Raw genomic sequence first — 25,954 nt, 5'->3', positions numbered from 1 at the left:
ATCTTTATAAAATACACTTTATAAAAATACATCTTTAGAGGATATGTGCTATGGTGAGTGCTGTGAAGTGTGTAAACCTGGCAATTCACATACCTGTACCCCAGGGGATAAAAATGTATAGTTTATAAAAAAATAAAAAATTAAAAAAATATATATATCTTTATAAAATCTCCACACCCCCCCTTCTTGGTATGTTTCTAGATACATGTGTGCTATAGAAGGGTGGGTAATTTTTTTTTTTTTTTAAGAAAAGAGGTTTTCTGAATTGTTTTAAATTTCTTATATATAAGTATTCCATGTCTGATTGCCATTGTCTTCTTTGGGTTTTGAGCTACTTCTCTGAAATAACTTTTTGGCTCTTATTTTCAAAGTATTGAACTCTAAACTGATTATAATCCTTGTACTTTATGGAAACTAAGGACAAGAAATGTTGAAGTATTCAAGCACTCAGTTTCCTTTTTTTATTGAAATATATTTGACATACAACATTGTGTAAATTTAAGGTATATAATATGTAAATTTGTTACATTTGTATATTGGGACATGATTGCCACTATAGCAATCCAGTTTAGTTTAGACTAATTTATAAATTACCTGATTCCTTTTATGTGTTAATAAAGTAGTAATAGATACTTTAAATACTTAAGTCTGAAACAATGTTAGTGATTATAGCAAAAATAATGTCAGTGTTCAGTTTTTATGTATACACCCAGACACTTATTAATGAAAGTCTGTTGAACTTAAAAGATACTAGATAAAAACAGAAAAGTCTTTGTCTACAACTCATTTACTTTGCTGCTTTAGGTATATTGCTTTGCCAGTGGTTAGCAAGTGCAGCAAGTGGATCTGGCTAATAGCAACAACAAATACGACAAAATTGATTAAACAAGTTATGAAAAGACTTTCATTTGGCAGATATATTTTTTCTTATTATTTCCTATATTCTTTTTCTTAATAGAGATTTTTAAATAGTTACCACTATGCTTTTAGGTAAGACGTTGGGTAACTACGCATCTTGTGCAGATAACAGATGTTGGCCTCAGCTAATGAGATTACTGATTTGTTAATACTTCTAAAGTTTGGAAGATGAAGTCATTGGAATTATAAGTACTGGCCTGTAACTTAGGGTTTAGGGGAATAAGGTGGGAGATCTGCCATTGCCCTACCCTGAGAATATATTTTTGGGAGTTGAGTTGGTTTCCAGGAACACCTAGTGTCCATGTGGACGAATGCCATGTTAAGAATGTGTTCTAGAACAAAAAGCTTTATGCAGTAGAAAAAGCACTGTGGAGTCAGACAGTCTTCTACCCCCTGCAACACCTGAGTTGTCTGACCTTGAGTGAGTCTCTGTATATCTTTAAATCTCAGGTTCACAATTGTAAAACAGGACTAGTTAGCTACCTCACAGGGTTGTTAAAAAGATTAAAAGAGAAAGTCTAGCACAGTGTTTGGCACACAGGATGTACTATTTTTTTTTCTTCCTATATTTCTAGAACCTTTTAAATTGATACTGTAATGCTGCTTTCCCCTCCCCTTTCTAGACTGGGAATTCTTTTTTTTTTTTTTTCAGCATAACAGTATTCATTGTTTTTGCACCACACCCAGTGCTCCATGCAGTCTGTGCCCTCTATAATACCCACCACCTGGTACCCCGACCTCCCACCCCCTGCCCCTTCAAAACCTTCAGATTGTTTTTCAGAGTCCATATAGACTGGGAATTCTTCACTGAGAGTTGCCAGGGATTTATAAATCCCTGGGGTAAGTGTGTGGAATTGTTTTTGGTATGTGCATATGAGCAGTTTTCTTGCGAGTAAATCAGTTCATGGCTCTCATTAGATTCTCAAAAGAAGTCAGTGTCCTCCTTCTCACTCTCACATAACAATTAAGAGCCCCTGTCTCAGGTTTAGTATAACTATAAGTGATATCTTGGTAGTCTATCCAAATTAAGTATGCCTCATAGAGGTGGTAAAAAAAGATAAGATGAATGCCAGCCTTTTGGTCATTTACTCCTATCTTGATTTTACATAAAATCTTTCAGCTTTATTCTTACATATAATTGTATTTGTTTTTAAGACATATTTGTTCTTTTTTTTTTTTTTAAGATTTTATTTATTTGACAGATCACAAGCAGGCGAGGGGGCAGGGGGAAGCAGGCTCCCTGCTGAGTAGAGAGCCTGATGTGGGGCTTGATCTCAGGACCCTGAGATCATGACTTGAGCTGAAGGCAAAGGCTTAACCCGTTGAGCCACCCAGGTGCCCCAAAACATATTTGTTCTTTAAGAAAATACCTGTAACATATTAAAGACATAGAATATATATAAAATGGGACAGTTTATATTACACTAGGAATCTTTCCATATCACGGGACTTAAGTATTTCATTATGAAGGAGAAAAAAAAAGATAGGGATCCTTGTATATCAAATATTTGAATTAAAATAATTTTGGTTTATAAGGAAACTTTTAGTACATCCCTTGCATAAATTGAGTTTTACCTGCACGGATTATCCCAGGCACATTGTAGATACCTATATCTACAGTAACAATATTTGTGTGTCAGCACTGGCTCCTCCTGCTTTTTCCATGAGAAAAGTATTATTTCAGATCTCAGTGTGGAAGATACCATAGCGTAGTAGTTATGAGTCGTGTCTGAAGCCAGACTGCTTGGATTTCAGATCCCACTGTGTAAGTTACTATGTGACTATAGGCAAGATACCCTTCCTGTGTCTAGGTTTGCACATCTTTAATATTTGGACAGTTGTTTCTTAGTGTACTGTGACAATTTAATGAGTTAATATTGGAAAGCTTTTTAGAATACTGCCCATTTCATTGTAAGCATGGTGAACATGTTAAATAAAAATATGCAATCTACTTGACAGAAGACTTACATTCATGAAAAGAAAACTTAGGATGTAAGCAAGGCACTATATGCTGTTTGTTAAAGATTGGGTTTCCTGTCATTCTTCAGGATAGAGCAAGTCAGTGTGGGTTGTATGAGTGGTACGAGAAATCTTCTAAAAATTCGAGGAGGAAGAGTATGGGTAATGAACTGAACTTGGATAGATGAGATTCAAAGAGAGAGAAGAGAATACATCCAAATTAGAGGGAGATTTTATGAACAAGTAGAATTTGAGGTATGTGTATAAACCATGTAAGTTGGAGAGTAAGTGGAGAGATTCTGGAAGCTATCATAGGAAGAGTTGTGGACAATTGTTTAGGTCCTTGAATACAAAGGTAGATTTTTGCTTGTAGATGAGGGTTCCCTAACTTTTATAAATGAGAAGCTTGTGAATGATGTAAAAAGTGCTCAGCGTGGTACTTGATGGAAGGTAAGCATTCAGTAACTGTTAACTAGTATAGTAACAGTAGTTGAAATCGAAGTAGAGAGTTTAATTATATGAATGGGCTATATTTGTGTACCTTTTCAAAATTGCCTATTAAGGGACACTTAGGTTATTTCTTTTTTCTTTATAATCAACACTGATGAGCATCTCTCCATAAGATTGTATATCTGTGGTTCAATAGGGGAGACTTAACACCGTTTCTTAAACTCACACAGGAAGGTGGTGGTAAGTTTCCAAGGTGATGGTAAAAAAGGATATGGTGGAGCTTTATCAGCTCTAGTTCATTCCTCTCTACTGAGAACTCCCCACAAATCTCATAACAAAAAGATTATTTAGATATTAGCTACCAGCAGAAATGTAGTTCAAGCAATTTTGTCAAAAATGATACTTTACTAGAATCTTTCAGTGAGTTATGGTAAGATTTTTTTTCCTTAATCATGGAGGCTTTAGAAAGATAATTTGGCATGTTGACTACAGTGTGTGTGAGGTGAGACCAAAGGTGGTATAATAATATGAGATTGATCATCTGAGAACTCCAGAGGAAGTGTGAAGACAAGCCTTGGTAGGTTTTTTTTGGAATGTGGAATGTCAGGGGAGGAAGAATATTCAATGATGATATTTGTAAGATTCTAAACCTTGGTGACTTGGAGAATGTTATCAAAATACTAAAGTTGGAATGGAAGGCCAATTTTGGAAGGAAGGTCAGTTTAATTTTAAATATATTTGAGAGAAAAGAGACATCTAAGTTGACCTACCTATTAAGTATTTGGATAGGACTCAGATTTTGAGTTTCTTTATATAGCATTGATATTGAAACCATGAAAGTGGTTGAATTCAAGTAGATTATACAACTAATAAGTAGCAAAGCTGAGATTCAAATCCAAAGTTCTGGTTCAAAGTTCATACTCTTTTTTTTTTTTAAGTTTATTTATTTATTTGATAGAGACATAGTGATAGAGAGAACACAAGCAGGGAGAGTGGGAGAGGGGGAAGCACCTTTCCCACCGAACTGGGAGCCAATGCGAGGCTTGATCCCAAGACCCTGGGATCATGACCTGAGCCGAAGGCAGAGGCTTAACAACTGATCCACCTAGGCGCCCCAAGAGAGAAAGAGTCAAGCAATCTCCACACCTAGTGTGGAGTTCAAAGCCTCTTCACAACCCTGAGATCATGACCTGAGCTGAAATCGGGAATCGGATGCCCAACAGAGTGAGCCACCCAGGCACCCCTCAAAGTTCCTTTTCTTAGCTCCTGTGCTATAATGAGTGGGAGAAGTCCTTTGTTCACATTTATTGTCAAAACATGTATTTGGTCTTCTCATTTTCCAAGTTTTCTTTTATTATTATGCTTTTTTATTTTTTTAATTTATTTTATTTTTATTTTGTTATTTATTTTATACCCTTTTCTATGTAATCTGTTTCATTTAATGAAATATCTTTAGTGTAGTTTGGGTTTTGAAGGAAAGCATTCCTGGATTTGATCTCAGCTCTGCCACTTAGTTAAGTACTAAATTCATTCGCTTTTTCTTAATTCTAAATTTCCTTGTGTTTATATGCAGAAAGTCTTTACTGAGATCTAGACTCCTTCTCCTTCAGTAATGATTCACCATTCTAGCTTTTTATCTGTTTTACTGTACTTCTCTGTATTTTCTTTTATATAGATACACCTAACTGTGACTGTCTCTGCATAGCTTTGGTCTTGGCTCTTTATTCTTTTTTTTAGCTATGTCAAATGACTCTGGATTCTGATTGTATTTCATTTTCAGTTACTCTGGATTCTCTTTTTTCTATGTTTGTGGCCTTGGTTCAGGTCCTTTTTGTTTTTCTCTCCAATTTTTTTTTTTTTTAAGATTTTATTTATTTATTTGGCAGATAGAGATCACAAGTAGGCAGAGAGGCAGGCAGAGAGAGAGGAGGAAGCAGGCTCCCCGCTGAGCAGAGAGCCTGATTCGGGGCTTGATCCCAGGACCCTGGGATCATGACCCGAGCTGAAAGCAGCGGCTTCCCACTGAGCCACCCAGACACCCCTCTCCAATTTTATAATGGCCTTCTGTCTCCAGGTCTAGTCATGTCCTTTCCCGTCTAACTTCCCTTCCTGTCCCAGAGTCATTCTCTTAAAATTTAGATCTTATACTTGCCCACTGCTTTAAAATCCTTCAGTGATTCTCCATCATCAACAGTATTCTTCTCCTTCTTTTTTTTTTTTTTTAAGATTTTATTTGTTTATTTGACAGAGACACAGCGAGAGAGGGAACACAAGCCTAGGGAGGGGGAGAGGGAGAAGCGGACTTCCCATTGAGCAGGGAGCCTGATACAGGCTCTATCCCAGGAACCTGGGATCATGACCTGAGCTGAAGTTTAACAACTGAAGCACCCAGGCGCCCCAACAGTATTACTCTTCTTAACACTTATTTCTTAGGATGAATTGGGCATTTCTCTAGTAAAAAAGAGGTCAAATAAGTTTAGGAAATGGTTGTATAGATGCAGTTAGCTTTTCTTTTGCCAGAATCTTACTGTGTTGTGTATTATGAATGTACAAAGGGAATACAGAGGAATATGCTGCATTTCCCAAATCTGACTATAGTATATACGTTTATACATTTAAAAAAATACATGTGTCTTGGAACAGGTTTTATTAAAACCCTCTAAGTAAAGTCCATACATCTAGACATGGAACCCTAGCACTTTTTTTATTTGAATAGCATTTGCCTATCTTTGTAGTCTCGTCTCTGGCATTGACCTTACTAACTTGTTGGGAGTTCTCCCTGGAGAGGGAGTTACATGTTTGAGGCTTCAGTGCCTTCTCCCATCTGTTGGAAAAGCCCCTATTACTCCTAAAGGGGAGATTATCACCTTCATTTTGAAACTTTTTTTGACTCATCCAGGGCGGCTTTACACTTCCTTTCTTAGCACTCTCTTTAGAGTATACTTGGCAAGACCCTCCCATTTTAACAATTGTTACATGATACTGTACTTTTATTTACATGTTTATTTCTACTATAGACTATAAACTCCCTCAAGGCTAGACCATTTCCTTTCATTTCTGTAACATTGGTACCTGGGATAATTATTAGATATAAGTTAAGTAATTGAGTTATAAAATAATTAGAGGAATATTTCAAATAATACTGGTATTCATACCATTAAGTAAACTACCAGTAAATATATCTTTTCTGTCATTTAGAAATCTCTTAGCTCTTTCTATAATGAGTGTGTAGGGTGACATCAAATTAAATGCTCTAAGAAAAATTTTTATGGGGAAAATCTGATAAAATAATAACAATTTTTTAAAAAAAATCTTTTTATTTGTTTCCATTTTAAGTCGTCTCCATGCCCAACAGGGGGCTCAAATTCATGGCCCTAAAATCAAAAGTCTCATGCTCTATCAACTGAGCCAGGCAGGGGCCATGTTTTTCTTTCTGTTTTTTATAACTTGTGTTCATAAAACAAAACACCATTTTTTTAGATTAGAATATAAATAATGTTCTGTCTTCAGTGAATGTTTGGTTATTAATAAGAACTCAGTGATTACTTTTTCTCCCAGATAACTTGAGTTTCATAATGAGATTATTCTTTCATCTATAGTTCTTAGAATAAGAAACATTATATTATATGAAATATTGTTTAATGTATATCTCTTTTCTTAGGCATCATTCTTAACGAAGAAGTTAAATATTGGTGGGAAAAGAGTAAACCTTGCTATATGGGTAAGTTAACCTTTTCAGTTGAGTGAGTGAAGGCTTCTTGCTATTCTTTATACTCTAATAACTAGTGGGCTCAAGGAATAGGAGTTCAAATTTCTGGATTATTTTTTAAGTTTAGCTAAAACTTTTTTTTTTAAGGATTTAATTTATTTATTTATTTGACAAATACAGATCACAAATAGGCAGAGAGGAAAGCAGAGAGAGGGAGAGGAGAAAGCAGGCTCCTTGCTGAGCAGAGAGCCCGATGTGGGGCTCGATCCCAGGACCCTGGAATCATGACCCAAGCCGAAGGCAGAGGCTTTAACCCACTGAGCCACCCAGGTGCCCCCAAAACTGTTATTAAATAAACACTTTTTTCTAAAATCAGGCTAAGAATTACACAGTTGCATACATGAATATTGCTTATTCCTAACCGTTGAGCTGGAAGAAGGGTAAACTCAGAGGGATCCCATGTCAGACTAAGAACAGGGTGGATGGACAGCCTGACTGGCATTTTCCCCTCTGTGTTTCCATGTTCCCACTTCCCAGAAGAATCGCTAGTACTGAGTAGGGCAAGGGTAGTGCATCAGAGAACCTTTTGGCCAATTGTTCTGGTGTATGCTCTCTTTCCTTGTCTTCACCCTCTATGCAGAACCTAAATTTAGGGCAAGGCCTATTCCTGGCTTATAATGCCATTTTGGGCATTCTGATCCTCTGGCATTTAAACTGTTTTTTGTTTAGTGGGGGTGGGAATTTTGCTTGGGAGGGAAGTAACTTTCATATAACAGTAAAACATTAAATATTGTTTGTAATTTCTAAAAAAATTTTTGTGACTTGTTTTTTTTTCTTTTAACAGTGTTTTGAGTTTATCTGTAACTTCATGTCCCATTTTCCAGTTAACCAGAAGTTTATAGTAGTTGCAATAGCAAATGTATTTTTTTTCTTATGACCTAATAAGTGTTTGTTGCTTTATTTAGGATACAGCAGGTCAAGAGAGATTCCATGCATTGGGTCCAATTTACTACAGAGATTCAAATGGAGCTATTTTAGTTTATGATATAACAGATGAAGATTCCTTTCAGAAGGTATTCTGTTTACTTATGGGTAGATGACTTAAATAGAATAACAACACTAATTTTTCAAGTCTCCATTCACATGCCTTTGTTTACTAATGTGACTAGCCTTGGTTTTAAAAGTAAAATAAAGTTGTGCATAAATTGTTACCACTCATATTTGTTAATGCAGTATTTAATTCATGTTTATATTTTAAATAACAGTTATTAATAAGTTTATTACATGGCTTTCTCAGATATTAGGAAAGGGAAATACTTTGAAATAACACTTTATAAAAATCCAGGGGCTTTTTTTCTCCCTATAAAGAAAAATCACATGTATTTCTTGATTTCATATACACTAGGCATGTGAATACTGCGTATGGCTGCATGGACTCCCCAATTGTAAAGAGGGAAGAGAAGAACTAAATCATGTTTAAGCTTTTTCTTCTCACTAAATGTCCTGAAGGATATAATATAAATTTTAAATGACAGTCTAATTAGTATTCATTTTAAACCTTCTTATTATTTTTCACCCCCCCCTTTTTTAAGATTTTATTAATTTATTAGAGCATGAGCAAGGTGGGGGTACAGAATGAGAAGCAACTTGCTGCTGAGCACAGAGCCTGAAGCAGGCTCCATCCCAGGATCCCTGGATCATGACCTGAGCCTAAGCAGACTGAGCCACCCAGGCGCCTTTCACGCTGCTTTTAAATATCCACCCCAAATGTAGAATTTTTGAAGTTGTTCAGAACCAAACTAAGTTACCATTAAACTTACCTTTGAATTCTCATCACAGTCAGGATGGTGATTAATTACTTATTTCACCCTTCCTCTGAAAGCCCCTTATGGGATAAATTTGTCAAGGGTATGTAACTAAAAGGGGTAATTCTATGGCAGAAACTTTACTTGCATTGAAATTACAGGTTTGTTTCTATAGAAATTGCTTGCTTTTGTAGTTTTAGTTTTAGGTGGTTTTTGTTTGTTTGTTTGTTTGTTTTTGTTTTTGTTTTCATTTGTTTTTCAGTATTCAACTGATGAAGCAACTATGCAAGTTAGTCCTCGGGTTACTACATGTGGAAAAATTTAGTCCAAGGAGTAGAAAAAGGGAATGATGAAGTAATTAGCAGGTTTAATGATACTTGCAAAATTTATTTAGGGGCTGCTGTTTGTTGTCTCTTCCTGCCTTTTGACTTAGATGGAAATGGTCTGAGTGTTTTATTGATTAAGAGAAGGTTGAGTCTTTTTAGGTTGAAAAGTGACCATTTCTCTCTTGCTTTGTAACAAACCCCCAAAACTTGGTGGCTTAAAACAATGTATTATTTCTCATGGTTTTGTGGGTTGACTGGGCAGGTTATGTGGTTTCATGGAGTCACTCATGCAACTGCATTGAACTTCAAGTTTGGCGAGGCCAGGACCATCTAGGAAGGCCTGTTCTCCTCCTGTGGCCTCTTACTCCATTTGGTGTCTCATCGTCTGATGCTCTCTCCACATGCTCCCTCATTATTCCATATTCTAGCCTAAGCTGTTTACATGACAACTGGATCCTAAGAGTACTTTCCAGGCCTTCTTAAGGCTTAAGTCTGGAACTGGCATAGCATTACTTCTGCACATTCTCTTGGTCAGAGCAAGTTGCAAGGCTAGCTCAGCTTCAGAGGGAAGGGAAATAGGCTCGCTCTCTCTCTCTCTCTTTTTTTTTTTTTTTAAAGATTTTAATGATTTATTTGAGAGAGAGGTAGAGAGCACAGCAAGGGGAGCGGGAGAGGGAGAGGCAGGCTCCCTGCTGAGCAGGGGACAACCGCCCCCCCCACCCCGCCCCACCAGACTCTAACTCTTGTTGAGAGGATTGGTAAAAAGTCTGGATTGGTAAAAAGTAACCATCTCTAACTCATCACAGAATGTATGGGGTAATGAGTAGGATGCCTGCAGAAGGGGATCTATTTGCAGATGAATAACACAGTTTTTTAAAAAGTTGGTTAGATTTGGTAGGTTATGATACTATCTATACAGAGAGTACAGTAATATGTAATTGGATTCTGGCATGTTTCCTTTCAAATGATAATAATGTACGTTTTATAGCAAGTTGTCATATTTTTCTTATGTGACATCAGCTAGGGATGGAAGTTCAGTGCTTCTCTAAAAACTTTATACATTCATGTGAATGAAACAAAAAGATGGGGCTGTACTGAGAAAACTATGGTTCAGTGCTCTGAGAAAGATAAGGTGGTGATATTGATTACTTTTCCTTATATAAAGCTTTGGGGTTTATTAAAAACAGTTTCTCTGCATTCCTGCAAAGAACAGGAATGCGGAATGGTTACATTTGTACTGTAGGACCAGATGTACAGTAAGTGCTTACTTACCACCTATTTAATGTAACTTTTATAATTTAAAGATGTGTGTGCATTTTTTTAGGAAGATGTGTAGATTCTGTGTGACTTGATTACATGGAAATTAAATTCCATTACAAAAAAATGAAGGAGGTATTCAAGTTTGTTCTTATCCTATTTTATTGTAATCAGCATATTTAAAATCAGGAGTTCAAATGACTAATTTACTTAACTTGAATGAACTCAACTGTGCCTACTGCTGTGCTTCATAGTGAAGAATCTGTTTGTTACTGGAGTCATTGTATACCAGTGGTTCTCCACCAGAAGGGAGCAGTGTTCGGAGACGTCTTTGGTTATCACAGCTGGAGGGTGGTACTGATACCTAGTGGGTAGGAGGCTGGGGATGCTGCTCAATAGCATACATTACACAGGGCAGTCCCTCCCAGCAGCATTAATCTGGGCCAAAATACCAGTAGGGCTGAAGCTGAAAAAACCTGTTAGACACTAAAGGATGAAAATTTATTTTGGTACTCTTTTTAGTGCCCATATACATTCCCCCCCCCCCTTTAAGTGTGTGACACAGAAGCTTCTGTGCCCTCTAATTTGGAACCAGTTGGAATACAAAAGACTTTTAGTTTTAAGATGTTCTTAAGTCCAAAGTGACTCTACAAGCATCTGTTATCTGAGGCTGGAGTTTTGCTCTAGTTAATAGTTTTGTTTAGATCTGTGGAAGATTTATGAAAATTTGTAATTAGAAAAAAAATTATAATTAGAGGTGTTTCTGTCTATACTGCTATATAGAGAAATTGTTCCATTAGATGTTTGTATGTTTGTCAGTACAGTTTGTCAGTAACTGATCCTACAGGTAACTAAATATATGGGCTGTTAGACAAATTCTGAGGTATTTTGACAATGTGGAGTTTGGGGAGTTGTAATGATAGTTGTTGCAACAGGATTTGATATTTACTCTTTTGTATACACAGGTAAAAAACTGGGTCAAAGAATTACGGAAAATGTTGGGAAATGAAATCTGTTTATGTATAGTTGGTAAGCATCATTACTTTTTTTTTTAAGTCCTCTGTTTCCAGAAAAAAAAAAGTTCTGTTTCCTTAATGTTATATTAGAGAATAAAAAGTAAGTAAATCTCATTTTTAAAGTTACCTGAGAAAGGAAGAAGAATGATATTTTAGTATTTAATATTTTAGAATATTTAGAATAATTTAGAATATTTAGAATAATTTTTGATTATTTCAGGAGATTCAGACTTCAGGGAAGACCTTGGGGAGCAAGTGGGAAATTAACCATGTAAACTTTCAACTCCCAGACTTGCTTCAGTTTGATCTTTAGTTTTTCATCATAAGATTTTCTTGAGAAAAAAAGAGTTTAGGAACTATTTTAAAATAAAACTAAAACTAATGACTTAGGCTAGTATTCTTGTTTTAAACATTTAATTATACACATTTTTGAATTAAGGACAAATTTGACTCTTGAGAATGAGCAAATCATGATACGAGGGTGAAAGAACTCTAGAACTCACTCTTGGACTTCTGGAATTTCTCTCTGGTTTCCTTTTTCTTTAGATTATTATTTATATGATATAAGAACTAATTATTGAGCAGTAGAGTATACCAGACACAATGCTTTGTTCTTAGTAGACAGTTTTTCATGTAATCCTCATAATTTGATGAGGGCTTTGATGAGAGGAAGCTCAGTCCTGGAGGTACTTGATAACTTATACAATATCAAGCAGTTATCAGAGATGGGGTAGGAATTGAAGTCATTCTGATTCCCATGCTTTGTTATTAATCCTTATGATGAGTAGTTTCATGCTGTTTTCTCTCTTTCTGCATGACTTGGTAGAATAACAATGGCCTAGAAGAAATCAGGGTAGCTTTAGTGGAGGACCTAGAATGGAATGGTCAATGTGGGCACATTTGACTTTTAAGAATTATTTTTTTTATTTTTCTTTTCTTTTTTTCTTTTTTTAAGATTTTATTTATTTATTTGACAGAGAGAAATCACAAGTAGATGGAGAGGCAGGCAGAGAGAGAGAGAGGGAAGCAGGCTCTCCGCTGAGCAGAGAGCCCGATGCGGGACTCGATCCCAGGACTCTGAGATCATGACCTGAGCCGAAGGCAGCGGCTTAACCCACTGAGCCACCCAGGCGCCCCAAGAATTATTTTTTTTTAAACTAGAGTTTACATTTCTTCTGTTGTCTCACCATTAGATTGATCTAGAACTGTAGAGTTTGCCAGGGTGTGTGCCTGGGGGAAGAGGCCAAGGAGATTATCTGGCCTACTTTGTTAGTTTAGTTGCTAGATGTTAAGTGAGATGGCAGGAGTATTTCAGAATGGAAAACTGGGAGTTTGAGCCAAAGCTGTAGCTAGTCAGTGAGTTTGGCCTGGCTTTGTCTGTATCTGGGGATTAATAGGAATGAAAGTATTAATAGGAATAGGAAGTAGGTGAATGACTAAATATTTGATTATTTGGGATTCTGGTTATCTCTCAGAAGAGAGAAAGAAGTGACTAAATAAAAGTCAAAGAAAGCCCAAGAGTTTGTTACTTGACCCAGGTTACAAAGTAACATTCAAAGAAAATAGCTGGATAAATAAAGCTTATGAATAATTTGAACTGTATATTTTTTGTGTTCATATAAGAAAGTTAGAAATTTTGATGGTAGCTTACTGCCTCAAGTAGGGTCAGATAATCCTCATTTAATATTGTATAATGCTTATTAATGATTGGTATAGAGACTAAAAAGTTCTCATTTCTATTGGCAAGTGTGACATGGAATTTTAGTTGTAATTCATTGTTGAAAGAATTTTGAGAGTCCTTTTACCACAAAAGGAAAATTTCACAAAGTAACTTACAGGTCTCACCTGTGTTTCTTTTTTATTCTAGCTGCCTTCCCCTCACCATTTTCCACCTCCAGACACTGTCTTGACATTTTACTGCATGAATTAGTTTTGTTTTGAATTATAGATAAATGAAATTGTATAGTATGAACTCCTGAATCCGGGTTTTTTTGGCTTTACCTTATGTTTGCAGGATTCCTCTATGTTTTTGTATATAGTTGTAGTTCATTTTATTCTCTTTGCTCTCTAATAGTTTATTCTATAAATATCCCAGAATTTATCCTTTTGTTATTGATAGGCATTTACATTATTTTTTTCACATACTGATTATCCTATTTTTTATAGTAGTTCAGTGTTTATTCGTTCTTCTCTTTTATTACTAAATTCAAAATAATAACACTACTTCCCAGGATTCTATGTAATTTAATGAAAGTTAAATAATAACTTGGAAAACACTTGGCATAAAGAAGGCATTTGACAAATATTTGTTCCTTTTCCTCTAAATAAGACAACCTTTCAAACATTTGGATGGTTCACCTGAAATCTTACATCTGTAGTCTTTGGTTGTTTTTCATTTGTCTTACTTGTAGATATTTTTACCATCCTGATTATTTTTTCCTAGGTTTATGTCAGTGTATAAATATGTCTTCTACACTTGAATACTAGAATCCAAACATTGTTGAGCCAATGTCTCCTTAAATGGCTCTCTTTTTAAAAATTCTCCCATTATCTTTCTACCAACACTGCCCAAGATTGCATACATTTTTTAGCAGCCATGTCACAGTGTCTCTTTTACATAGATTATTCTTAACAAAAATCTGAATTACTTTTTTATAAGTATTGCTTTTCTTTCAAGCTTTTCTCATCTTTTTTTTTTTCTTTAAAGATTTTATTTATTTATTTGACAGAGAGAGAGATCACAACTAGGCAGAGGCAGGCAGAGAGCCTGATGTGGGGCTTGATCCGAGGGCCCTGAGACCATGACCTGAGCTGAAGGCAGAGGCTTAACCCCCTGAGCCACCCAGGCACCCCTCACTTTTTTTTTTTTTTAAGATTTTATTATTTATTTGACTAGAGAGGGAACACAAGCAGGGGGAGTGGGATTGGGAGAGGGAGAAGCAGGCTTCCTGCAGAGCAGAGAGCCCCGTCACAAGACTCGCCAAAGGCAGATGCTTAATGACTGAGCCACCCAGCCATTCCCCCCATCTTTTTCATTAAGTGTAGGAATTTCAACTCATATAATGTTCCTGAATCTTTATGTTTAATGGCTTCTTCATGTAAATTAAATAGTTAACCTTCTAGGTCCTTATCTAAACCACTTATAATGTGTTAACCAATAATGGAGAACCCCATACTTTGCTAGTAGAGATTTTTCCTCTCAGTTTTAGTTAGTCCATTAATTAGCACTCTTAGCTGTGGTTGCTTTGTTATTTTGCTTCTAGTCTGTGCTTAACATTTGTATGTTTGTTAAATACCTATTTTAAATAATAGTTACTGGGTGCCTGGGTGGCTCAGTGGGTTAAAGCCTCTGCCTTTGGCTCAGGTCATGATCCCAGGGTCCTGCGATCAAGCCCAGGACCACATAGGGCTCTCTGCTCAGCAGGGAGCCTGCTTCCCCTCCTCTCTCTCTGCCTGCCTCTCTGCCTACTTGTGATCTCTATCTGTCAAATAAATAAATAAAATCTTTAGAATAAATAAATAAATAAATGAATAATGGTTTCATTTATTGAGTCCTAGGTACTGTTCTAAGAACTATATGTTTATGCTTTCATTAAGTCTTCTGACAGCACTACAAGAAGGTATTGCTGCCATTTCCGTAACACACATGAGAAGTGGGCTGAGAGCTTGACACTTCCCAAAGTACATAGCTAGTTAGAGGTAGACCTAGGATTTTAACTTAGGTCTTTCTGCTATATCAAGCCCATATTCTTTTTTTTTTTTTAAGATTTTATTTATTTATTTGACAGAGATCACAAGTAGGCGGAGAGGCAGGCAGAGAGAGAGAGGAGGAAGCAAGATCTCTGCTGAGCAGAGAGCCCGATGTGGGGCTCGATCCCAGGACCCTGGGGTCATGACCCGAGCCGAAGGCAGAAGCTTCAACCCACTGAGCCACCCAGGCATTCCTCAAGCCCATATTCTTTTTTTTAAAGTTTTTTTTTTTTTTTAAAGATTTTATTTATTTATCAGAGGGAGAGAGGGGGAGAGAGCAAGCACAGGCAGACAGAATGGCAGGCAGAGGGAGAAGCAGGCTCCCTGCGGAGCAAGGAGCCCGATGTGGGACTCGATCCCAGGACGCTGGGATCATGACCTGAGCCGAAGGCAGCTGCTTAACCAACTGAGCCACCCAGGCGTCCCTCAAGCCCATATTCTTAAACAGCACTATAGATAGCTTACTCTATACCAGTGTTGGGAATAGTGTAGCATAAGAATAAGTGAACAAAATAGATACAGTTCTTGTCTTCCCAAAGCTTATTGAGTAGAGAAAGGGAGAAGAACAGGCTATTATATATTACAATAAATGCTATGAAGGGGGAAGTACAGAATGTTCTGATACTAAAACAAAACCTAACTAAATTTAGGTTTAGCACTAACTTAGTAGGTTTAGCACTAAAACAAACCTAACTAAATTTAGGGGGAAGGGAAGTTAAAGAGGACTTCCTAGAGTGTTGGATTAACCAAATAAGCTAGATGAAGTAGCAAGGTGGTAGTAAAATGTGTGGGCTTTAATTTTCTCATAATAATACTGATTTTCCATTTGATCATTCACTGTGGTGAATACAGCTGATATTAATAACTGCTCTTTATTGAGCATGTACCATACCCTAGGTCTTTTTTACATTATCATATTTTCATATGAACCATGCTAAATTTGTTAGCTACATTTGTGTAGAGTGATACTGAGAGGTTAGTAATTTCCCCCCAGGTTATATAGTTATGAAGTGATCCAGGCCATATAAACACACTTTATCAGGTTGAAAGCCTTTGAAAGCTTCTTTTGACTAGCCCATACACGGACTGTACAGTCTAACCAGAATAGGGTTCTAGCCTTTTATTCCCATTAGGCCACCTGCCCTTAGCAATGGGTATATCCCTTTCATATTTTTAATTCAAATGTGTATTTACAAAGAAGATAAAGTTTTTATTGTTTGTAACACAGTGGCTTTTCCCTTTCCTCTCCAATAGCTTCAGCCAGTTTTCCCCCCAATCTTCATAGTACTATACTTTATTGGTGGTAATCCTTGTTTTCAGGTGTTTCAATCCTATTAGAAAGTTCCCTATATAACTGCGTAGTAGCATTGAAATAGATGAACCTCAAAGCTTTAATCCTTTATATGTCTTGCTTTTAAAAGAGCTATAGGCACTAAAAAGGTTTTGAGTTTGGGAAGATGTCAGTCTCCAAAATGCAGTTTTTTATGACTTAATCTGTGTTATTAATCCCTTTATGGACAGTGATTGTCAAAAGAAATAGTGGTAAAATTATTTTGTTTAAAATAATAATTAGCTTACTTAAAAAATTAGCTATTTTATTTATTTTTTTAAAGATTTTATTTATTTATTTGACAGAGATCACAAGTAGGCAGAGAGGCAGGCAGAGAGAGAGAGAGGAGGAAACAGGCTCCCTGCTGAGCAGAGAGCCTGATGTGGGACTCGATCCCAGGACCCTGAGATCATGACCTGAGCTGAAGGCAGCGGCTTAACCCACTGAGCCACCCAGGCACCCAAAAAATTAGCTATTTTAATGATAACTAGATTTATTAAAGTTGGGTAAATTTAGAATGCTATTAGATGGGAAAGCAGTGTCTGAATAATTTTCCCCAAATATTCATTTAAGACATTATTCAAATTCTCAGTCCTTATTTAAAAAAAAAAATGGATGTTCATAATTCTGGAAGAATTTGAAAGCAGAGGCCTTAGAAATTGAGAAAAACAACTCCTAGGGTTTTGGTTAATTGTTACCTCCCCTTGTGCCTCTGTTGGAACCACTGGCCACTAGGTGGTGCTTTTTGCATTCTTCATAGTATAAACAGCTTTTTTTTTTTTTTTTTAAGGTGACTGTCAGATGTATTGGCTGTAGTATTTAGCAAATTTAAAATTTATTGACAGATATAATGTAGGAAGTCAGACCTGATATGTCTTTCTTGCCGAGTTAAACAGATAACTCTTCAAAGCAGGAACAATTCATTACTGAATTTGTTGGTAATCCCTGAGCTTTAGTATATAGTCTGTTTCCTTCTCATGCTTTGGCGTCTGTCACATGGGTACTGTAGCCGCCAACATTTGGGTGCTCAGATTATTTAAGGTCCTCCATATATACACTCTCTGGGCTTATACTTCTCAGTTCTAAGCATTGGATCTTTCATTGGGTGCTTACTTCAATCCTTGTCTGAAATTGTCTTCTAGATTCTGTAAGGTCCCAAGAAAAGATGACCTTATTTACAAAGTTTTCTCCCCCACCAATAAATCACAATAGAAATGAAAATATTTGTTTGAAATATTCTTCCTTAGAGTATTCTCTCTTTTTTCTATTTGTTATTTCCTTTACCTTTAGTATCCTGTGTGCCCGGCCAACTCACACCTTAACCTCTACCTTGTATTTAATAAGGAATCTGCATTTTGCAGTTTCTTCACTTTTATTCTGGTGGGTTTTTAGCATTATCTCAGTTTTGTCCCATTGTTTAAGAAAACCAGACTTATTTTCAGTAATTTTAAATTTGCATGATGTGCATGTATTAAGTTCTCTCATGCTGTTAAATAGTACTGTTTCCTCTCCTGTGATAGTGAAGTGCTTAAAAGGCCATATGTCTAAATGCTTTACTTAACCAGTTCTTACCAGTTACGAAACCAAAATACCCTTAGAGTCCAAGAGTCTAGCCTATTGTATTTCATGAACAGTAAGGTAGCCTTGCTTAATTATTGACTGGCTATATGTTGATTGGGGACCATTTACATTTGGCTAAGAATCATAGTTTATTCCTAGGTTCCCAAGTGATTTTTAGTCTCCATTATATCCTAAATCAAAGAAGAGTGCCCATCTCTTCGGAAAAGTTATTTTCTCTGACAAAGGCTGCAGCTTCAGGAGGGATATGCATTGAGCCATTTGAGGAGGTCTAGGCATATATTGTGACTGTAATGATCAACCCTCCTATCATAGAGTTTAACTATGTAGTTTTAGGACATGTAGAAGTCTGATGGGGATTTGTATTATTTTTTTCCAGGCAATTAAAATGGCAATTGTGTGTTTAGAATTGGCGTTGTTTTGTTATAAAAATGAATCAATATTAAGAATTGGCACTTTTACTTTTTGAAACTAGGTAATAAAATAGATCTGGAAAAAGAGAGACACGTTTCCATTCAAGAAGCAGAATCGTAAGTGTTCTCCCTTTCCCCCTCCATCTGGTCATTCCCTAGTAGAAGTCTTTTTCTTTGTACAATGTGCTTTACCATTTAGGTATTACTCAAACCTCTTAATATAAAATGGTCTATTGGATTCATGAAGCGTTGGTAATTTGTGGACTTTTGACAGCATCTAAAAATACTCCATTCTCACTTCTCTTTTTGATTTCAGTAGAAAATGTGGAGAGTGATACCAAAAAAACCCTATATAGTCAAATAGTGAGTTACAAAAACTTATTAAAGTATTTGGGTTCCAAATTAACTTAAAAATTTCAAGTCTTATTATCCTTATGTTCTCATTTAAAATTTGGTTCAATGTATCTTAATTTCACTAAATGCGGATTAATTAGTAATGAGTCACTAAAATTGCTACTTGAAAAAATTCAAATAGCAGTTATGACAAAAACATGAAATTTTTTGTATCACTGATGTTACTTTTTTTTTTAAGGTATGCAGAATCTGTAGGAGCAAAACATTATCATACTTCTGCTAAACAGAACAAAGGAATTGAGGAACTCTTTCTTGACCTTTGTAAAAGTAGGTATACTCAGATTTTGTATATTTAGAAGTTGTTCTTTTAAAAGTTTTGGTAATACTTTTTAAGTGATGTTTTATAGTCTCAATGACCACATTAATGATGTCTCACATCTAACAGTACTATTATTGACTTAATATTTTTTCTTAAAATCATTTTTTAAAGCTTAAATACCTACTTTAGCTCTATTTCAAGCAGTAGTTAATGGGTATGAAATCATTATATATGGTATGTACCAAGTATACATTAAAATAAATGAATAACTATCAAATATAAAGATAGAAGGAGAATACACAGATTTAAGAAATGTAACAACTTGCTGCAATGGATTGATCTTATTTAGATCCTGATTTGACAACCTAGTGAAAGAGAACATATGTCAGATAGTGAGCTATATGAATACTCACTGGATATTTGATGATAATTAAGAAATTATTGAGGGGCACCTGGCTAGCTCAGTCAGTAGAGCATGTGACTCTTGATCTCAGGGTCTTGAGTTCAAGCCCACATTGAACATAGAGCTTACTTAAAGAAAACATAAATAAAATAAATAAAAACAGTAAAGTGAGTCTTTAAAAAAAATTATTGAGGTACTAGTTCAAGATGGTCACATCAGAAGGTTTTCAGCTTATCTTCTCTAGACACACTGAGTCTAAAGCTATATATGGAACAACTTCCTCTTAAAAAAAAAAAAAGCTAAAGGCTGGTTGAGTGACAGCTGTATATTGGACTGACAAGAAGAAAACCACATCTAAGAGGGGAAGGAGGCTGTAACACAATCTTGCCATAAACCCCATCCCTGATGTGGTGACCCACAACTAGAAGGGAACTCAAAACCCATAGCTTATCCCTAAGGAGTAAAGAGTTTGAACCCTACAGTGGGCATCTCAACTTTAAAGACATAAATGAGAGATGATTCCCCCATCTAACTTTGAAAATCAGCATGGCTTATATCCTCAAACCTGCAAGATTGATGCAGTCTGAAAAACTGCTCTTGAAGGGCTTGCTCTTGGACTCACTTGTCCCAGGGCCCAGCTCAGAGGCAGCTGATCACACCAACTTAAACTGAGGGAGGCCCAACTGCTTCTATTAAAGGCAGAGAGTTTAACACACACATCCAGGAGCCTGCTGATGGAATACTGTCCTAGGCTAGAGACTGGCAGGCACCATCTTCATGCTCTCTCTTTGCTGGATTCACCCTTTATTGTGCTCCAGAGCACCATTATCTTCCAGAGGGAAGCTTTCACACATATCTGGTGCCCCAATTGTTGCAGCTGCACCTGGGAAATACATCTTGATCACCTGGCCCAGAGACCAGGGGAGCTTGTGTTCTTGGTCCCATTGGACTGTAATTGATGTTACTCAGAAAGGAGCTCATACCCCTGTCTGGTACCCCAGTTTATGTGACTGCTGCCAGCGGACACCTCTATATTAGCTGTCTCTGATGGCCAGTGGGGCTTATGGTCATGGATCCCATGGGACTGTAACCAACAGAGAAAGAGTTCTTAAACAGCTAGCACCCACAGGGCACAGCAAGAAGCAACAGAGCCACAAGCTCAATTATTCTGTGAAGGAGGCCTGTTAATTAGTCATTGTGACTGTGGCCTTAGGGCCAAGTTTCAAGTCTGAGACCTATTTAGTGGCCTGTGGGGCTGCTTTCAAGGACGGTAGGCTGTGAGCACCATCTTGGTGCTCTTCTTTTACCTTGTTCTAGCTTGCTCCTATCACCTAGGAAGAGCTTATCCATTTGTCAAAAGCCCTAATTTTTGTGATTGCTATCCAGGGGATACATCCAGATCACCTGGCCTTAGAGGCCAGTGGGGCTTATGATTGAAGTCCTGTAGGACTATATGTTTGCATACTTTTGGGTTTTTTTGTTTTTGTTTTAAGATTTTATTTATTCACTTGACAGAGAGATCACATGTAGGCAGAGAGGCAGGAAGAAAAAGAGGGGGAAGCAGGCTCCCCATTGAGCAGAGAGCCTGATGCGGGACTCGATCCCAGGACCCTGGGGTCATGACCTGAGCCGAAGGCAGAGGCTTAACCCACTGAGCCACGCAGGCGCCATGTCATATTTTTTTTTTAAAGATTTGAGAGGGAGGAGCAGAGGTAAAGGAGAGAGAATCCCAAGCTGACTTTGCCCCTGAGCATGGAGCCCCACACAGGGCTCCATCCCATGATCCTGAGATCACTACCTGAGCTGAAACCCGGAGTAGGAGGCTCAACCAACCACAGGCATTCCTATATTTGCATATTGCTGAAAGCTGATGCCTAAAGATTGGGCTTCCAGTCACCCTACATCTAGGTGCTGAGGCCCTCCCCTTTGGGACACTGATAGGTCTTAGGACATCCTTAACTACTGGGAGCTATTAGAAATATGATGGGTTGCTTGTTCCATTTACTGTATAGAAAGCAACATGGAGAGTCACACAAAATGAAGAAACGGATATATTTCAAATGAAAGAACAAGATAAAAACTTTGGGGAAAAAACCTTAATGAAACAAATAAGTAATTTACCTGATAAAGAATTCAAGGTAATGGTTATAAAGATAATCACTGAACATTGAATTGGGGAGAAGACTAGGTGAACACAGAACTTCAACAGGAAATGGAAAATATAAGAAAGTACCAGGTAGAAGTCACAGAGCTGAAGCATACAGCAAATGAACTGAAAAATACAGTGGTGATATTCAATATAATACTAGATGAATAAGAAGAAATGATCATTCAACTCAAAGGCAAGGCAGTGACACTCACCCAATCAGGAGCAAGAAGAAAAACGTGAAAGGGATAAAGCAAAAAGAAAAAAATGAAAAAATTGAAGATAGTTTAAGGGACTATCAGCCCAACATTTGCATCTGAGGGATTCCAGAAGGAGAAGCCAGAGAGAAAGAGGCAGAATCTTATTGAAGACATTATGGCTAAAAACTTAACAACCTGAGTAAGGAAACAGACATCCAAGCCCAGGAAGCCCAGAGAGTTCCAAATAAGAGGAACCTAAAAGATCCATACAAAAGATACATTATAAGTAAAATGTCAAAAGCAAAGGATAAGGAGAGATTATTAAAAGCAGCAAGTGAAAAATAACTTGTTACATAAAAGGGGACCCCAACCCCCATTAGATTATCAGCAGATCTTTCAGCAGCAGTTTCCCAGGCCAGAGGGAATGGTGTGGTGTATATGATACATTCAAAGTGCTGAAAGAAAAAACTAGCAACCAAGAATTCTCACCTTGGCAAAATTATATTCAGAAGGGAAGGAAAAATAAAGAATTTTCCAGACAAGCAAAAGCTAAAGTTCATCATCACCAAACTTTCCCTAAAGATATGTTAAAGGAACTTCTTTTCCCTGGGAAAAAAAGTGGGGGGACACTAATAAGTTACTAGAACATGCTTGAGAGAAGAAATCTCACTGGAAAGCAAATATTTAGTAAAGGGAGTATATTATTGATTATAAAGCTAATATGAAAGTTAGACAAAAGTAGTAAAAATAACCATAATTACAATAATTAGTTGAGGGATACATAAGATGCAAAGATGTAAAATGTGAAATCAAAACCATAAAACTTTAGTGGGGGAGTAATAATGTTGAGCTTTACAATGAGATCAAGCTTAAGATGTTTTCAACTTAAGGGTTGCCTAGGTGACTCAGTTGTTAAGCATCTGTCTTTGGCTCAGGTCCTGATCCCAGGGTCCTGGGATTGAGCCCCCGCATCAGGCTCCCTGCTCAGTGGGAAGCCTGCTTCGCCCTCTCCCACTCCCTCCGTTTGTGTTCCCTCCCTCTCTGTCTCTCTCTCAAATTAAAAAAAAAAAGAAAAGAAAAGAAAAAAAAATGTCCATACTACCCAAAGCAGATTCAGCATAGTCTTTATCAAAATTCCAGTAGCATTTTTAACAGAAAGAGAACAAAATCCTAAAATTGGTATAGAACCATTAAAGACTCTGAATAGCCAGAACAATCTTGAGTTGGAGAACAAAGCCAGAGCATCACAACACTTCCTGATTTCAAACTGTATTACAGAGCTGTAGTAAAATTGTGGTATTGGCATAAAAATAGACACACAGATCTGTGGAACAGAATACAGAGCCCAGAAATAAAACCATGCATATATGACCATTTAACTTAGGACAGAAAAGACAAGAATATACAACAGGGAAAGGACAGTCTCTTCAATAAATGGTGTTGGAGAATTTGGACAGCCGCACGCAAAAGAATGAACCTGGACCACTATCTTATACCGTACACAAAAATTAAATGGATTAACTTAAATGGATTAAGTTACAAATTAACTTAAATGAACTTAAATGAATCTAAGACCTAAAACCATAGAACGCCTAAAAGAAAATATAGGCAGTAAGCCCCTTGACATGGGTCTTAGCAATGATTTTTTTTAATCTGAAGGTGAAAGCAAAAGCAATAAAAGCAAAAATAAACAAGTGTGCTATAGCAAACTAATGATACAGCCAAAAAAACAGATGAGATTTTGCCATTTGTGACAACATGGGTGGACCTTGAGGGCATTATCCTAAGTGAAATAAATCAGAGAAGTGTAAATAACATATGATCCCTCTTATACATGAAATCTAAAAATAAATAAATAAAACCAATCTCACAGATACAGAGAATAGATTGGTAGTTGCCAGAGGCGGGGTTTGGGGGTGGGAGAAATAGGTGAAATGTTTGTTTGTTTAGTTTAAATTAATTGCATTATTCTTTATTTTAAAAATTATAAACTTTTTAAGGTATGATTATGGTGTTGTGGTTAAACTTTTTCTAAAAGGTCTTATTTTGGGGCGCCTGGGTGGCTCAGTGGGTTAAGCCGCTGCCTTTGGCTCAGGTCATGATCTCAGGGTCCTGGGATCGAGTCCCACATTGGTCTCTCTGCTCAGCAGGGAGCCTGCTTCCCTCTCTCTCCTTCTCTCTGCCTGCTTCTCCATCTACTTGTGATCTCTCTCTGTCAAATAAATAAATAAAATCTTTAAAATAAATAAATAAAGGTCTTATTTTTTTAAAAAGAGTCCATATATTTTAGAGGTTATATTAAAATTATGAATAAAATTATGTGTCTACTGTTTGATTCTCAATAATGCTAGGGATGCTTGCTTAGTATAGATGAAATTGTGTGATGGACATAATGGATTTTCATTATGTTTATTTATACTTGAAGTTTTTCATAGTAGAAAGTTTTTTAAAAGAGAGGAAAATGTTTACCACCAATAGCATATATACCAACCATACCTAGGAAAGCCCTAGTCTATGGAATAATAGATTGAAATGATTTTGTAAAATTATATTCCTTGACTTTATGGACCTTATAGTTTCCTGAGAATTTGATGAAACTGTGGTTTTTATCCCTAGGGAAATGTACATATACATAAATTTTGGAGTAAATTTCAGTTTTATGAAAACCTGAAGATCATTCATAATTCTTGTAGAGCTTTAATTCTCTAAGTGGGGTCCCCTGATCAGCAGCATCAGCATCACTTGAGAATGTATTAGAAATGCAGATTGTTGTGCCCTGCCCAAACCAACTGAGTCAAAACTTCTGGAGGTGGTGCCTAGAATCTATGTTTTAACAATCCTTCCTTATAATTGTGATGCACACTGAAATTTGGGAATTTGTTTTTATTTTCACTGCTTGTACATACCTATCAATCACTTGGAGATCTTGTAAAAATGTATATTTGATGGAGTGGGTCTGGTGTGGGCTTCAGTTTTTCGTTTCTAACAGGCACGCGTGTGGTGATAATGCTGATCCTAAGACCATACTTGGAGTACCAAGGGTCTAGAACTGTAGCCTAGACATGTTATAAATCTCACATCTTTTTTTTCTTAAGATTTTATTTATTTATTATTTGAGAGAGTGTGCATGAACACACAAGCAGGTGGAGAGACGGAGAGAGAATGAGAGAGAGAATCCTAAGCAGACTCTGTGCTGAGCATGGAGCCCAATACAGGGCTCAGTCTTAGAACCCTGAGATCAAGACCTGAGCCAGAATCAAGAAAGGGACACTTAACTGACTGAGCCACCCAGATGCCCCTAATGTGGTCCTAAATAATATTTTCCCCAAATCTCAGTTTTATAGAAAAATATTTGAGTATTTCCCATGTTTATTTAAAATATAGAACATCTACAAATACTAATATATTTTGTACATTTTTATAAAACATTAAAAAAATAGAAATTTTAAAAGATTAGGGAACAATACGTAGGAATTAGCATTTGTGGTGTTTTCTTATTTCATCTTACTGAATTTTCCTATACACCTAAATTTGGAACCCGTTGTTCAAGAGCAGTCTCTGGACCCAAGTTTAAGAATTATTGTTCTAAGGACTCCCTCTTTTCTTTCTTCATCTTTTCAGATATGTATTTTGTGAATATTTACTCCTAATCTTTGTTCCTTTTTTTCATTTTTTAAACTGTGTCTTCCAGGACAGAAGTTCTAAATTTATTTAATAAGGTCTGATTTGTCAATTTTTCTTTATAATTCATTTTTTGTGTATTTTATATGAGAAATCTTTGCCTAATTCACAGTCACAAAGATTTTTTTCCTACAGAGATTTCCTCCTATGTTTTCTTCTAGAAATTTCTGGTTGGGTCTATAATTCATTTTTAAATTTTTATATATAGCGAGAGATAAAAATAAATCAGGGTTTATTTTTTACATATCCAGTTCTAATATTGAGCATAGATATCCAGTTCTAATATTGTTTCTTGAAAAGATTAATCTTTCTTCATTGAATAAGCATGGCATATACATCA

At 36.4% G+C, this 25,954-nt stretch overlaps 1 protein-coding gene across 1 annotated transcript in view; it reads left to right on the top strand.

The window, feature by feature from the left end:
* RAB21 (RAB21, member RAS oncogene family) overlaps positions 1 to 25,954 on the top strand; it is a 36,678-nt gene that overhangs the window by 6,216 nt on the left and 4,508 nt on the right. The window contains exons 2-6 of the mRNA XM_059402458.1: positions 6,989 to 7,048; positions 8,002 to 8,109; positions 11,390 to 11,453; positions 18,574 to 18,628; positions 19,104 to 19,192. Of these exons, the coding sequence (XP_059258441.1) occupies positions 6,989 to 7,048; positions 8,002 to 8,109; positions 11,390 to 11,453; positions 18,574 to 18,628; positions 19,104 to 19,192 (376 nt within the window). The remainder of the gene's footprint in view (positions 1 to 6,988; positions 7,049 to 8,001; positions 8,110 to 11,389; positions 11,454 to 18,573; positions 18,629 to 19,103; positions 19,193 to 25,954) is intronic.

Source organism: Mustela nigripes, chromosome 6 (genome assembly GCF_022355385.1).
Source record: "Mustela nigripes isolate SB6536 chromosome 6, MUSNIG.SB6536, whole genome shotgun sequence".
Classification (NCBI taxonomy): domain Eukaryota; kingdom Metazoa; phylum Chordata; class Mammalia; order Carnivora; family Mustelidae; genus Mustela; species Mustela nigripes.
This window is presented reverse-complemented; position numbering and strand designations above follow the sequence as displayed.